The sequence below is a fragment of the Stegostoma tigrinum genome, chromosome 10 (assembly GCF_030684315.1).
Source record: "Stegostoma tigrinum isolate sSteTig4 chromosome 10, sSteTig4.hap1, whole genome shotgun sequence".
Lineage (NCBI taxonomy): Eukaryota > Metazoa > Chordata > Chondrichthyes > Orectolobiformes > Stegostomatidae > Stegostoma > Stegostoma tigrinum.
The window spans coordinates 83,901,835-83,916,221 of record NC_081363.1 but is presented as its reverse complement, the minus strand read 5'-3'; the positions used below and the strand labels follow the sequence as shown (position 1 = coordinate 83,916,221).

At 44.1% G+C, this 14,387-nt stretch overlaps 1 protein-coding gene across 2 annotated transcripts in view; it reads left to right on the top strand.

Moving 5' to 3' along the window:
• exd1 (exonuclease 3'-5' domain containing 1) overlaps positions 1 to 14,387 on the top strand; it is a 51,905-nt gene that overhangs the window by 34,218 nt on the left and 3,300 nt on the right. For both annotated transcript variants that reach the window (XM_048537700.1, XM_048537699.2), the window contains 2 exons: positions 7,835 to 7,978; positions 10,638 to 10,829. In XM_048537700.1, coding sequence (XP_048393657.1) covers positions 7,835 to 7,978; positions 10,638 to 10,829 — 336 coding nt within the window. The remainder of the gene's footprint in view (positions 1 to 7,834; positions 7,979 to 10,637; positions 10,830 to 14,387) is intronic.

Sequence of the window (14,387 nt, the reverse complement as noted above, 5' to 3'; positions counted from 1 at the left end):
CAAGACGTTCACTATTCTCTTAGAAAAGAAATACCTTCACATATCAGCTCTAAATAAATTTGCCTCATTCTGTAATTAGGTCCCTCATTTGGGATTCCTTCCTTGGTGGAAACATCTTTTCAACATCCATCCTGTCAAGCCTCCTCAGAATCTTGTATGTTTCAATAAGATCACCTCTCATTCTTCTAAACTCTAATGAATAACAGCCTGACCTGTTTGCTGTCCTTAAGACAAACCCCTTCATCCCAGGAATCACCCTTGTGAATCTCTTTTGAACTGCCTCCAATGTCTGACTGTCTTCTTCCTGGCTAGTCCTTTTGGAGGATGTTTCACTTCCACTCTTGGGGAATGGATTCTTCTGAATAGTTCAGTCCTGCGGACTGCCACAGGTGTGGCAGGTGGGTATTTGAGGAGGTGAATGGGTAGGACGCTCGCTCATTCCATTGCTTGGGCTTAGCCCCACATACTCCCCTCAGTGATGCTCAGTGGTTGGTGCCTCTGCGGATGTTTTTTCCCCAGTTTGTGCATTCCAGAGCAAGTGAATCTCATGTGTTGGTGGGCTCTCTTGCATTTGTTTAGAGAGTCTTTCAGGGTGCCTTTCAAGCATTTTCTTTGCCCACCTCGTGATCACTTAACATTTCGGAATTTAGACAATAGCACTAGTTAAGACGTCTTGTAGGTGAACAATCAGGCAGGTGAACAATGTCTCCCGCACATCATAGCTAATCGTTTGAGACCACTTCCTCAATTCTGGGGACATTGACCTGGGAGTAGATGCTCACATTGGTTTACCTACCTACGTGTGGATTTGCAGGATTTTTGTGAAGGCAGTGCTGGAGGTAATTCTTGGATTTTGAGGTGGCTGCTCTGCATGGTCCATTGCCCATGTTTTCAATGCATACAGAAGGTGGGGACCACAACTGTTTCTGCAGACCATGAGCTTGGTGTTGGGTTTGAGGTCTCAGATTTCAAACACATTGTTCCTCAGACATGCAAAGGCTGTACTGTGGAATGAGAGTCAGTGTTGGATCTTGCCATCATTGTCCTGTGGCTCAGAGGCTGACAAGGTATGGGCAATGATCCCTCAGTCTCTTAAATACTTCCCTTCTCACCTTAAAGCTATGCCTCTAGTTTTGAACTTACCCGTCCCTGTCAGAAGACATCTGCTATTCACCTTATCTATGCCCCTCATGATTTTAAATCTATATTACGTCACCACTCAGCCTGCTACGCCCCAGGGAAGAAAGTCCTAGCCTACCCAGTCTCTAACACACAACCTTCAGTCCCAGCAACACCCTTGTAAACTATTTCTGCCCCCTTTTCTAGTTTAACATTCTTCTTATAGCAGGGTGACCAGAATGGTATGCAGGCTAAAAGTAACCTCACCAATATCTTAAGAGGGTGGAGGGTGCTTTGGCATAACATCTCATCCAAAAGACAATGCAGCTATTGCTCATTACATGCTACAATTGTCAGCCTAGAGCAGGACTTGACCATAGTGGGTCACAGACTACTCCAAGCACCTGTGTTCTCGGCACTTCCTCAGGAGGAGGACTCCATTGAAGTTTCTTTCTCTACACCACCTTTGCCCAGACTTTTCCAAAGGTTTGTGTTCCTCCTGACTCTGCTATTGAAATAGCCAAGGGAAAATCAACTTCTCTCTAGGGTCTAGGACAATGGTCATGCTTCTGGGCCAGAGTGAACCACAGGATCATGAGGCACTAACTTACGGTAAAGGGGGATTAACTCAGTCATCCAGCCGGTTCATTTCTTACAGTGGACTTAACCTTGTAGAGATGGTGTTCATGTTTGCCTTTCCAGAAGAAAGTGTAATGCCACCTTGTTTTTTAAGCTGACTTCTGCCAGTCAGGTCTTGCTCAGGGTGGTGATATCAATGTTGAAGTGCTGGAATCCTCAGGCAGTGACAGCAGTGTGGTGTTCAGGTTGTTGTTGGGATTGTCTATAAGGCTCCTGAAATTCTTCTGGGTTATGGGCTGAAGTTGGAAGATTCCTGTGCATGGGTTCCTTTTAAAATGAGGTGGTCATTGCATGCTAACCACTACATGGCCCCAGCAGAGCAAAGTCTTGACCCCATAGCAGGGAAGATCCAGCACAACTGGAAACCAGGCTCTGTTGTAGGATGGGGAAGAGTCCAACAAACACTTCACTCCACCATGCTAATAATTGATGGATGATGAGGGTGAAGCCCATTGTGGCGGCAGCCAGTAGCATCAGGACGATCTGGGCTGGAGGCTGGAGCATGCCAGTATATCTTTTAATTTCCTTGGCCAAATCTCTGAGATGAATTTACAACCCTGCTTTCTCAGGATCCATGTGTTGATGTCCAAGTTGAATGAGAGATGGCCTTCAATCTGGGGTGGGGTCAGTATACTTTTACTGAGAGTGCCAGAATATCATTCCTTAAATATGGTGACCAGTACTATACACAGTCCTTCTGGGGTGGCCTTAACAACACCCTCTACGGTTGTAACAAGACCTCATATTTTATAAACTTAAATGCCTTAGCAGTGAATGCCAAAATTCCCTTTGCCCTCCGAATATATTACTTGCCTTCTTGCTACTACTTGACTCCATAGTTCCTTGCTCTATCTGTATCTTAACTTTATAACTCATACAAGAATACTGAGATTCCTCTGAATACAAACATTGAACATGGAAGAACAAGAGACGAGATGAAATAAATCTGGGTTGAGTAACATATTGTCATGAACATTGAGTTTAAAAAGGCTGCAAGACAAAGATAGATTGGAGTTTAAAAGAAAAGTAAGAGGGCAGTGCAATGAATCTAGATTTTGACATATTTGTGGGAAGTGTATTGTAGGATCGTTATTTCCAAGCTACAAATGGCTAGTGTAGAGATAATAGGAACTGCAGATGCTGGAGAATCCGAGATAACAAGGTGTGGAGCTGGATGAACATAGGCCAACCAGCATCTTCTGATGAAGGGTCTAGGCCTGAAACGTCAACTTTCCTGCTCCTAAGATGCTGCTTGGCCTGCTGTGTTCATCCAGCTCCACACCTTGTTATCATTGACTAGTGTATATGGATAAAGTTGAAGATTCTGTGGGGATAAAAGAAAAGACCCTCAATTGGACAATCTGGACTGGGAACAGTATCCTGATGAATTCGTTAACAGCTGTTTAACATCAGGAAGTTGTGGCAAGAGGATTTAGGCGTGGATAAGTTCATGACCAGCAGGAAAAATGATGGCTGTACGTCAGAACAGGAATTCATAATAAAAATGATGAGTTCGGAAGGGACACAGTACTTGCAACCAAGTAAATAAATTCTTCGCGCAGGTGGAAATTAATGTGTTTTATCCAGTAGCCATTGCAGAGACATGCTGAATGATCAAAGTTCCGAAATAAGAATTCCAGTATACCATTTTCAGAAGACGGGGGTGAAATGGAAAAGGTATTGGGGCAGGATGAATTTCTGATATCAACTGATAGGGCACAAGTGAGAAAAACTAATCTGTTAAATCAATTTGGATGGAAGTAAGTACATGACACAGGAGGGGTTATGAGAAATTCACTTACATGAGTAATTCATCTACAAGTAATTGTCAATTAGAGACACATGACAAGGGCAAAGCAGTAATGATGGGAAAATGGCCTAATCCTGCTCCTGTTTCTCACGGCCCATTTGTATCTACTTTTCACCCATTGATGACATTCACTATGTTCTTTATTTGGTACTGTACAAGTGCAAGTTACTCATCTTCACTCCTTTCAACAAATAACCAAGCCATTTTCTGGGTTAGATTATTTAATTTTATGAAGTATTCAGCATCTTGGAAATTACTTTCTTTCAATCTTATTAAATAAATCAACCTTGAATAGACGCTAGGAAGTTAAATGCCTATAATCAACAGGTTGAATTTGACGATGCATTTCAGTTTGAGTCATTTCCAGCCTTGAATGTATAAAACAAACTGAGAGAAGTATTTGTGATAACAAAGTGTGAGGCTGGATGAACACAGCAGGCCAAGCAGCATCTCAGGAGCACAAAAGCTGACGTTTCAGGCCGAGACCTAGACTTCCTCCTATCTGGACTCCATTTTCTCCCCCTTGGTCCAGGAACTCCCCAACCACATGCGTGACACCACCCACGCCCTCCACCTCCTCCAGAACTTCCAATTCCCTGCCCCACAACACCTCATTTTCACCATGGATGTCCAGTCCCTATACACCTGCATACCTCATGCAGATGGCTTTAAGGCCCCCCGCTTCTTCCTGTCCCGCAGGCCCGACCAGTCCCCCTCCACCAACACCCTCATCCGCCTAGCCAAACTCATCCTGACCCTCAACAACTTCTTTTGATTCCTCCCACTTCCTACAGACAAAGGGGGTGGCCATGGGTACCCGCATGGGCCCAAGCTATGCCTGCCTCTTTGTAGGTTACGTGAAACAGTCCCTCTTCCGCACCTACACAGGCCCCAAACCCCACCTCTTCCTCTGTTACATTTGATGACCGTATCGACGCTGCCTCTTGCTCCCAAGAGGAGTTCGAACAGTTCATCCATTTCACCAACACCTTCCACCCCAACCTCAAGTTCACCTGGACCATCTCCAACACATCCCTCACCTTCCTGGACCTCTCTGTCTCCATCTCGGGTAACCAGCTAGAAACTGATGTCCATTTCAAGCCCACTGACTCCCACAGCTACCTAGAATACACCTCCTCCCACCCACCCATCCCTGCAAAAATTCCATCCCCTATTCCCAAGTCGTTCGCCTCTGCAACATCTGCTCCCAGGCTGAGGCATTCCACTCCTGCACATCCCAGATGGCTGCGTTCTTCAAGGACCGCAGTGCCCGCCCCACCCCCCACAGTGGTCGAGAGTGCCCTGGACCGTGTCTCCCGCATTTCCTGCAACACATCCCTCACACCCCGCCCCACAATAACCACCCAAAGACAATCTCCCTTGTCCTCACATACCACCCAACCAACCTCCGGATACAACACATCATCCTCCGATACTCCGCCATCTACAATCCAACCCCACCACCCAAAGCATTTTTCCATCCCCACCCTTATCTGCATTCCGGAGAGACCACTGTCTCCGTGACTCCCTTGTCCACTCCACACTCCCCTTCAACCCCACCACACCCGGCACCTTCCCCTTCAACCGCAGGAAGTGCTACACTTTTCCCCCACACCACCTCCTTCACCCCCATCCCAGGCCCCAAGATGACTTTCCATATTAAGCAGATGTTCACCTGCACATCTGCCAATGTGGTACACTGTACCAGGTATGGCTTCCTCTACATTGGGGAAACGAAGCGGAGGCTTGGGGACTGCTTTGCAGAACACCTCTGCTCGGTTCGCAATAAACAACTGCACCTCCCAGTCGCAAACCATTTTAACTCCCCCTTCCATTCCTTAGACGACATGGGCCTCCTGCAGTGCCACAGTGATGCTACCCAAAGGTAGCAGGAACAGCAACTCATATTCCGCTTGGGAACTCTGCAATGGTATCAATGTGGACTTCACAAGCTTCAAAATCTCCCCCTCCCCCACTGCATCCCAAAACCAGCACAGCTTGTCCCCGCCTCCCTAACCTGTTCTTCCTCTCACTTATCCCCTCCTCCCACATCAAGCCGCACTTCCATTTCCCACCTACTAACCTCATCCTGCCTCCTTGACCTGTCCATCCTCTCTGGACTGACCTATCCTCTCTATACTCTCCTCTACACCTATCTTCTCCTCTATCCATCTTCGGTCCGCCTCCCCCCCTCTCCCTATTTATTTCAGAACCCTCTCCCCATCCCCCTCTCTGAAGGGTCCAGGCCCGAAATGTCAGCTGCTGTGCTCCTGAGATGCTGCTTGGCCTGCTGTGTTCATCCAGCTTCACAGTTTGTTATCTTGGATTCTCTGGCATCTACAGTTCCCATTATCTCTGAAGTATTTGTATTGCAGCTACCTGAGCCCCGGAATTTGTCTTGACTCTGCTCATTTTTGAATGCTTGGAGAAGTGAGGAAGGGAGCAGAAAATAGATGATTAAACAGATTGAGTTCAGATAAGTCAGTCTAAGGGTGAAACTGAGTGGGATGAGGATTAGAAACTGAGGCGAAGACCAGACTAGGAAGAGTGATGAGCAAGAAAAAGAGAGGGCATTGGAGACCAATTGGAGATATGAAGTCTAAGCTGCTTCTGGTTTTTGTTTGAGGTGGCATCTGGCACTTGAGGAAGAAGCACTGAGATTATCTTTGCCTTTCCAAGAGCTAAAGTATAATAGGCTTTAGACTAGTAGACTTGGGTAGGGTGGAGTTGGGGGGAGCAGTTTAATGATGGTCATGCCTGCCAAAACTACCTATACCAATCACGTGGCAGGTACAGTTGGATCTGTGCAAGTGAGTGAAGATCAGAGCCACAGCTGGAGAGCATAATGCATGATGCCTTGTTTTTCTTTTAAGAAAAGCATTGAAAGAGGAAGTTAGATGGTTGAATAAATCAGCAGCTGTACAGATATTGTGTGTCACAGGCTCGATGATATGGAGTTAGGATATTTCGAAGTATTTTTTCAATCTCAGTGAACCGTACTCAATCTGGACAGTAGTTGATTTTTTTTTTCCTTTTATGGTCCCTATCACACAAGCAGCCTACAGTCAAGTACTATTCACTGACAAAACAAGGTTGAAAGCAGGAGGTCTGTCACAAGTCATTTGTTTGAGTACTGCTCCCAGAACATTGTACATTTATGGGGAAAGCATTTTTCTGCACAGTGCTACCAGACACACCTGTATAGTGTTACAATAAAACACATTAGTACACTAACTGGTGAGGGTCAGAGTCCAGAATGTGGACCAACCAGTTATCTGAGAATCTACAATTGTCAGCGGTCTGTCAATTTCTCAGAATTGGAGTCAGTAGGTTACTGATTCCAGTAACTACTGTCTTTGTTTAGATCACTGGCAGGATAAGCTTGCTGCAGCTGACATATTTGAGATTGTCCCAGCCCTTATTGATTTCTAAAGCTTCCAGATAATCTGTATTTCTCATTTAGAAATGTCTTCAGAAATGCCTCCTTCAGAAATGGGGGAGGGGAAGAGGGTTCTGAAATAAATAGGGACAGAGGGGGAGGTGGATAGAAGAGAAGATAGGTGGAGAGGCGACAGACTGGTCAAAGAGGCAGGAGGAGTGTGGTTCATAATATTACTTGTGGCGGTAATGGTTACTTATAATTACTTTAGATTTGAAAGAGAAGCAGAGAATTTTCTGGAAGAATTTTTCTTTGGTCAGGTACATGCTTTGAAGTGGTATTGTAGAGAATTCTATTCAAAGGTAAACAGTGCTAGTTTGGAGCAAGGACACACATTGGAGCAAGTGCAGCACAGAACTGAAGATTGTATACATTTTATGTTGTGTGAAAATGGTTCTTGCACCAGTTGAGAATGCTGATCATCCAGCTTTATGGTACATGCTTTCTGGGTTCTTGTTCAGGATTTCTCACAGTATAATGTTAGATTTTAAATTGGTCTTCTCATCCCATGCACATTTCAGTGTATCACAATTAGTTTGGAAATGTTGGAATTGTGCCTTTTCGCACTTACTCTCTGCAGATGGATTTTTGAGTTCTGTACAGGTTCTGCTTGTTGAAAAGCAGCCTAAACATGAAGCAAGCCTTCAAACTGTTCTGTAAAATTATACAGAATATATAGCACAAACAGGTTATTCAATCTGACTAGTTCATGCTTCACTTAGACTTCCTTCCGTGCTAAAATAACTGTTACTAAATTCTTGATTTCCTTCTCCCTCATGCTTTTCTAATTTCTCCATCTACATGCTGGATTTTTATTTTATCTGCAGGTTGCAGATGTTCTGCAGTTCTCCTTTGAAGCAGGAGGCCTTCTTCCCAGTTGCGTCAGTACATTGGAAGAAAGCTTGATCCGTCACCTCTCCCTTCCCACAACTAAAGCCCAATTTCTGCAGCGCAGTGCACATGCAATCAAGGTATTAGCAGCTTGGATCAAGTTTACAATGCAAGTGTCTGTATTGAATATAATCATCTCTGTTTCACTGCTCAGAGGGTGAACTGTTGGAAATATAAAAGTCTGCAGCTCAGACTAAAACTGCTCAGGTCATGCCCGCATGCTGGCTGTTGGAACAAGCTATTGAATTCACCTCCTCCTTGCTTACAGCCCTGCAAATGTTTCCTTCTCAACGATTTCTTCAATCCCCTTCTGAAAGTTACCATTACATCAAGGGATAACAAGGTGTAGAGCTGGATGAACACAGCAGGCCAAGCAGCATCATCGGAGCAGGAAAGCTGACGTTTCGGGCCTCAACCCTCCTTCAGAAATGGGGGAGAAGAAGGGGGTTTCGAAATAAATAGGGTCAGAGGGGGAGGTGGATAGAAGAGAAGATAGGTGGAGAGGCGACAGACTGGTCAAAGAGGCAGGGATGGAGCCACTAAAGGTGAGTGTAGGTGTGGAGGTAGGGAGGGAATAGGTCAGTCCAGGGAGGAGGGAATAGGTCAGTCCAGGGAGGATGGACAGGTCAAGAGGGTGGGATAAGGCTAGTAGGTAGGAGATGGGGATGGGTCTTGAGGTGGGAGTGGGGGACAGGTGGGAGGAAGAACAGGAGGCGGGGACGAGCTGGGCTGGTTTTGGGATGTAGTATGGGGAGGGGAGATATTGAAGCTCATGAAATCCACATTGATCCCATTGGGCTGCAGGGTTCCCAAGCGGAATATGAGTTGCTGTTACTGCAACCTTCAGGTAGCATCGTTGTGGCAATGCAGGAGGCCCAGGATGGACATAAAATCTGCGGAATGGGAGGGGGAGTTGAAATGGTTCGTGACTGGGAGGTGCAGTTGTTTAGTGCAAACCGAGCGTAGGTGTTTTGCAAAGTGGTCCCCAAGCCTCTGCTTGGTTTCCCCGATGTAGAGGAGGCCACAACAGGAACAGCAAATGCAGTATACCACATTAGCAGATGAACATCTGCTTAATGTGGAAAGTCTTCTTGGGGCCTGCGATGGGGGTGAGAGGGGAGGTGTAGGGGCAGATGAGGCACTTCCTGTGTTTGCAGGGAAAAGTGCTGGGTGTGGTGAGGTTGGAGGGGAGTGTGGAGCAGACAAGGGAGTCACAGAGAGTGGTCTCTTTGGAAGGCAGATAAGGGTGGGGAGCGAAAAATGTCTTTGGGGTTGGATTGCAGATGGGGGAAGTGTCGGAGGATGATGCGTTGGATCCGGAGGTTGGTGGGGTGGTACGTGATGACGAGGGCAATTCTGTTTTGGTTTTTATTGCGGGGAGGGGGTGTGAGGGATGAGTTGCAGGAAATGCGGGAGACACGGTCGAGGACGTTCTCGACCACTGAGGGGGTGAAGTTGTGGTCCTTGAAAAACGAGGACATCCTGATGTACGTGAGTGGAATGCCTCATCCTGGGAGCAGATGCGGCGGAGGCAAAGGAATTGGGAATGGGGATGGCAGTTTTGCAGGAAGGTGGGTGGGAGGGGGAGTATTCTAGGTAGCTGTGGGAGTCGGTTGGCTTAAAATGGATATTGGTTTCTAGGTGGTTGCCAGAGATGGAGACAGAGGTCCAGGAACGAAAGAGGTATTAGAGATGGTTCCAGGAAGGAAAGAGAAGAGATTAAATCAACTTCCTTTTCAAGCAGTGCTTTCCAGATATCAATGTTTGGAGTAGTGGGGATTCATACTTTCGGCAACTATTTTACATCTGTATGCTGTTTACTGATCCACCTGGCAGCAGAAGGAGTCTGTCCTTACTTAGTCTATCAAAACTCCTAATTTAAAATGCATTTATTTCAGTTTCCTTTTACTACTATAAAGATCTTTGGCCTCTACTGTCATTTTGCAAGAAATGACTAGTGTCGGTTGTAATTGTTTGGTACTGATGTAAAAAGAACTATTCTCCTGTTAATTGGCATATTAGCTTAATTTTGAATTCCTTGATGTTTTGAAACCTCCATAACCATACAAAGTGGCAACCAGATTCTATTGTTAGAAAATTATGAATGTAAAACAAGATACAAATTACACCAGTTGGACATATGAAAAGAAAACTGTACTTTCTCGTCTTGCAATTTATCTTAAAATGATGTTGTTGCGTTTTCATGTGTTTGTTTATCTCTTCCTCAATTATACCCAGTCCTTATGTAATAGTCCTTCGATAAGACCAGGAAGCTCACCTCATGGATGTAGATACCCTGAAGATTCTAAACTAACTGCAGGAAAACAAAATCCAGAACAATTCAGAAGTTGGGCAACTTTTCTTACCCAAATTCTTAAAAAGCTGTTGACATTGTGAGAAGTAGAGGAGAACCTTGAGCAGTAAAAGCAAGTGAGAAATAAAAGATAGGTGGAGATGGATTTTAGCCCACTTAGCTTATCTAGCCTATTCCTTTACACACACACACGTCCGACTTGAGAGTGTGTGCAAACCTCAGCCATTTCCAACTGATGCGCACTGTAAATGCATTTACAAGTTCACCTTAAGGGATCACGAGGTGAGTCTCTGGGACATGTTAAGGGGAAGAGATGATTTTATTTCCCCCCACTTTGGCTCCAACTTGAAAAATATTTGAAAATGTGTCAGTGTTTGTCATAATTAATTTCTTGTCTTTTCTCTCATTGTATGTCTGGTGTGCAGGATAATCCAAAGGTATGGACCTACCGGCCACTTCCTAAAGGCTTGATGCAGAGAGCAGGATTGGAAGTAATGTACCTGCTTTCACTCCGCTCAGTCCTGATGGACAAGTTAATGGTGGATTTCACGACTCAAGTGGACAACTACCTGAGCATGTACAGAAATATGCCCTGTATTAACCTGGGAAGTGCTGAGGTAAGAACTGCTTGATGATTGCGGGGGAAAAAGTTTAAGGTTCTTTCAGATGTGGTGTTCTCCTTTCATTGCCTCTGCATAACACAGATTGTTATGTACAAACATATGAATTGGGAGCTGGAGTTGGTCATGCAGCCACTCTAGCTTGCTCCACCATTAATAAGGCTGTGGCTGATGTGATTGTTTCACATTTTCCCTTTCCCTGATAACCTTTCACTCCCTTTATTATGAACAATCTATCTTCTGCCTGACAAATATTGCATATTTCAATCAGATCACCTTCTAAGCTCCAACAGATATTAGCCTAACCTGTCTAGACTTCCTTCAAAAGACAACTGACCCATTCTGTGCATTAGTTCACTAAACTGCCTAAGAATTGTATTCATAAAATTGCATGTGCAAGCTTATTTAAATGAGATCAGTACTGTACAGATGGGTACACTCCACACGTAGTCTCATCAGTACCCCATATTACCGAAGCATAACCCCTATACTTTTGTATTCACTTCTCACAATAAATGCTAACGGTCTCTTGGCTGTCCTAATTGCTCCTGAACCTGAATCCCAGCAATTCATACACTAGGACATCCAGACTGCCCTCTGCCCTCTTTTTATTCTGCCTGTTAAAGTAAATAATTTCTTATGTTCCCGCTCCATTTGTCAGATCTTTGCCCACTGCCTTAACTTGTCTATCTCCCTTTGTAGCCTGCTTCTATCCTCTCTCAATTATTGTCACCTATTTTTGTCATTAGAAAATTTGGCAATTTCAGTCTCTTCAGCTAAGTCATTTTTATATAAGTTGTAAAATGTTGTCCCAGCAACAAGTTGTGACACCAGTTATTACATTGGTCAACCAGAAAAAGACCCATTTCTGCCCACTGTTTCCTGTTGGCTAGCCAATCTTCGGTTCACACCAATATGTTGTCTGCATCATGACTTTTATTTTCCTTTCTGACACCTTATGCAATATCTTGTCAAAATAATAAATAAACCCCATTAATTCATAGCATATGTTATTCTTCAAAGAAATCCCGTAGATAGGTAAACATGATTCCCTTCTCATGACCATGCTTATACTGCCTGATAACTTTCAACTTTTCTTTCAATAGCTTCTAACAGCTTCTGTATGGCTGATATGAAGCTAACTGATCTGTAGTTTGCTGCTTTGTCTCCCTTTTTGAATAAAGGAGTTACGTTCACTATTTTTTTAATCTAGTGAAATCTTGCTCTAATCTTCGGAATTTGGAAAATTAAAACCACTATCAGTTATCTCACCGGTCACTTCACTTAAGACCCTACAATAAAGTTCGCCAAGGCCCAGGCACTGGTGACCTTGCGACTCCAGTCATTTGCTCAGTGCACTTCGCTGATAATTTTTTTGAGTTTCTCTTTCCTTTTCAATTCCTGATTGTAGTTCTTTCCAGGACGTTACTTGTATACCTCAGAATGAAAACTGATGCAAAATACCTGTTCAGTTCTTCTGCCACTTCTTTATTTCCTATTATTAATTTCCCCGACTCCCTTACTATAGAACCCATCCTCACTTTCTTAACTTTACGTATGTATAGAAACTTATGGAATAGTTTACCAGTGGTAGTCGTGGAAGCGGAGTCATTAGTGACATTTAAGCGACTGCTGGACATGCACATGGACAGCAGTGAATTGAGGGGAATGTAGGTTAGGTTATTTTATTTTTGGATTAGGATTATTTCACGGCACAACATCATAGGCCAAAGGGCCTGTACTGTGCTAACCTTTTCTATGTTCTATGAAACTTGAACTCTCTGTTTTTGTACATCTAGCTAGCTTCCTCTTGAACTTTCTTTGTTGACCATAGATGTTAGCTGTTTCCCCCTAATAACTTTCTTTTTCTCATTGGAAAGTATCAACTTAATGTGTTCTGTGATGTCTCATTAAGTATCGACCACTGCATCTTTAATGACCTATCCCTTAACCTAAGTTTCCAGTTCTCTTTAACTCGCTCTACTTTTATGTACTTATAGTTGCCTTTATGCTTAAAATTCCAGTTTTGGACCCACTTTTCTCCCTCAAACTCACTGTAAAAATCAATCATATTATGATTCGTGCATCTTCACTACAACGTCATCATTTAATTTTCCTTAATTGCACAATCCCACATCAAGTACAATCTGCTCCCAGAACCTGCTTGAGGAAACCATCCCAAAAACTTTGTATGAATTCCACATCTGACTTCTTTTGCTGATCTGATTTATTTCCAGTCTGTGTAGATTAAAATCCCTCGTGATTATTGCCAAACCTTTTCTGAAAAGCTCTGATTATTTCTTCACTTAGACTCCCACTTACTGCATAGTTATTTTTAGGAGGACTGTATATCACTCCCAAAGGTGACTTTATTGTTTCTCACTTGTATCAATTGTTATCACATCCTGGTTTCCTGAACATGTGTCATCAGCGCTAATACAGATACCATCATTGACTAACAGATGAACCTCTCCACTTATTGCTAGCTTCCTATCCTTATTAATTGTAATGTTCCCCTTTGAGTATTGAATTGTCAAGATGCAAAATGTCTCTAATGACTATCACAGCCCAATTGTCTATAAATCAGTACTATCCTATCATATGTTTCATAAAATGATGCATTCAGCATTCAAAACAAAGCCTTGAGTTTCATCCTTTTTATTATTTTAGTAGTCTATAAGACCATAAGACATGGGAGCAGAAATTAGACCATTCAGCCCACTGATTCTGCTCTGCCATTCAACCATGGCTGATAAATTCTTCAACCCCATTCTCCTGCTTTCTCCCTGTAACCCTTGATCTCCTTGATAATCAAGAATCTTTCTATCTCAGTCTTAAATGTACTCAAAAACCTGGCCTCCACAGCCTTCTGTGGCAGTGAATTCCAGAGATTCATCACACTCTGGCTGAACAAGTTTCTACTTCTCTCTCTTCCCTTTACACTAAGTCTGTGCCCTCAGGTCCTAGTCTCTCCCAGCATTGGAAGCATCTGCCCAGGCCATTCAGTATTCTCTAAGTTTTAATTAGATCCCCCCTCATCCTTCTCATATTGCTTGGCAACTGTTCCAGTTAAACAAGATAGTAGGAACTGCAGATGCTGGAGAATCTGAGAATAACAAGGTGTAGAGCTAGAAGAACACAGCAGGCCAGGCCCCTGGTGCTTTGAGGCAGCAGTGCTAATCACTGAGCCTCCATGCCGGTACAAGCGGTCAAGGGGGTGGGATGAGGCTAGTAGGTCGGAGACCTGTACGTTCTCCCTGGACTGACCTATCCTCTCCCTAACTCCCCACCTACACTCACCTTTACTGGCTCCATCACTGCCTCTTTGACCTGTCTGTCTCCTCTCCACCTATCTTCTCCTTTATCCATCTGTTATCTGCCTCCCGATTTATTTTAGAACTCGTTCCCCTCCCCCATTTCTAAAGGAGGGTCTAGGCCCAAAACGTCAGCTTTCCTGCTCTTCTGATGCTGCTTGGCCTGCTGTGTTCTTCTAACTCTACACCTTGTTATCTCAGATTCTCCAGCATCTGCAGTTCCTACTATCTTGTTTAACTG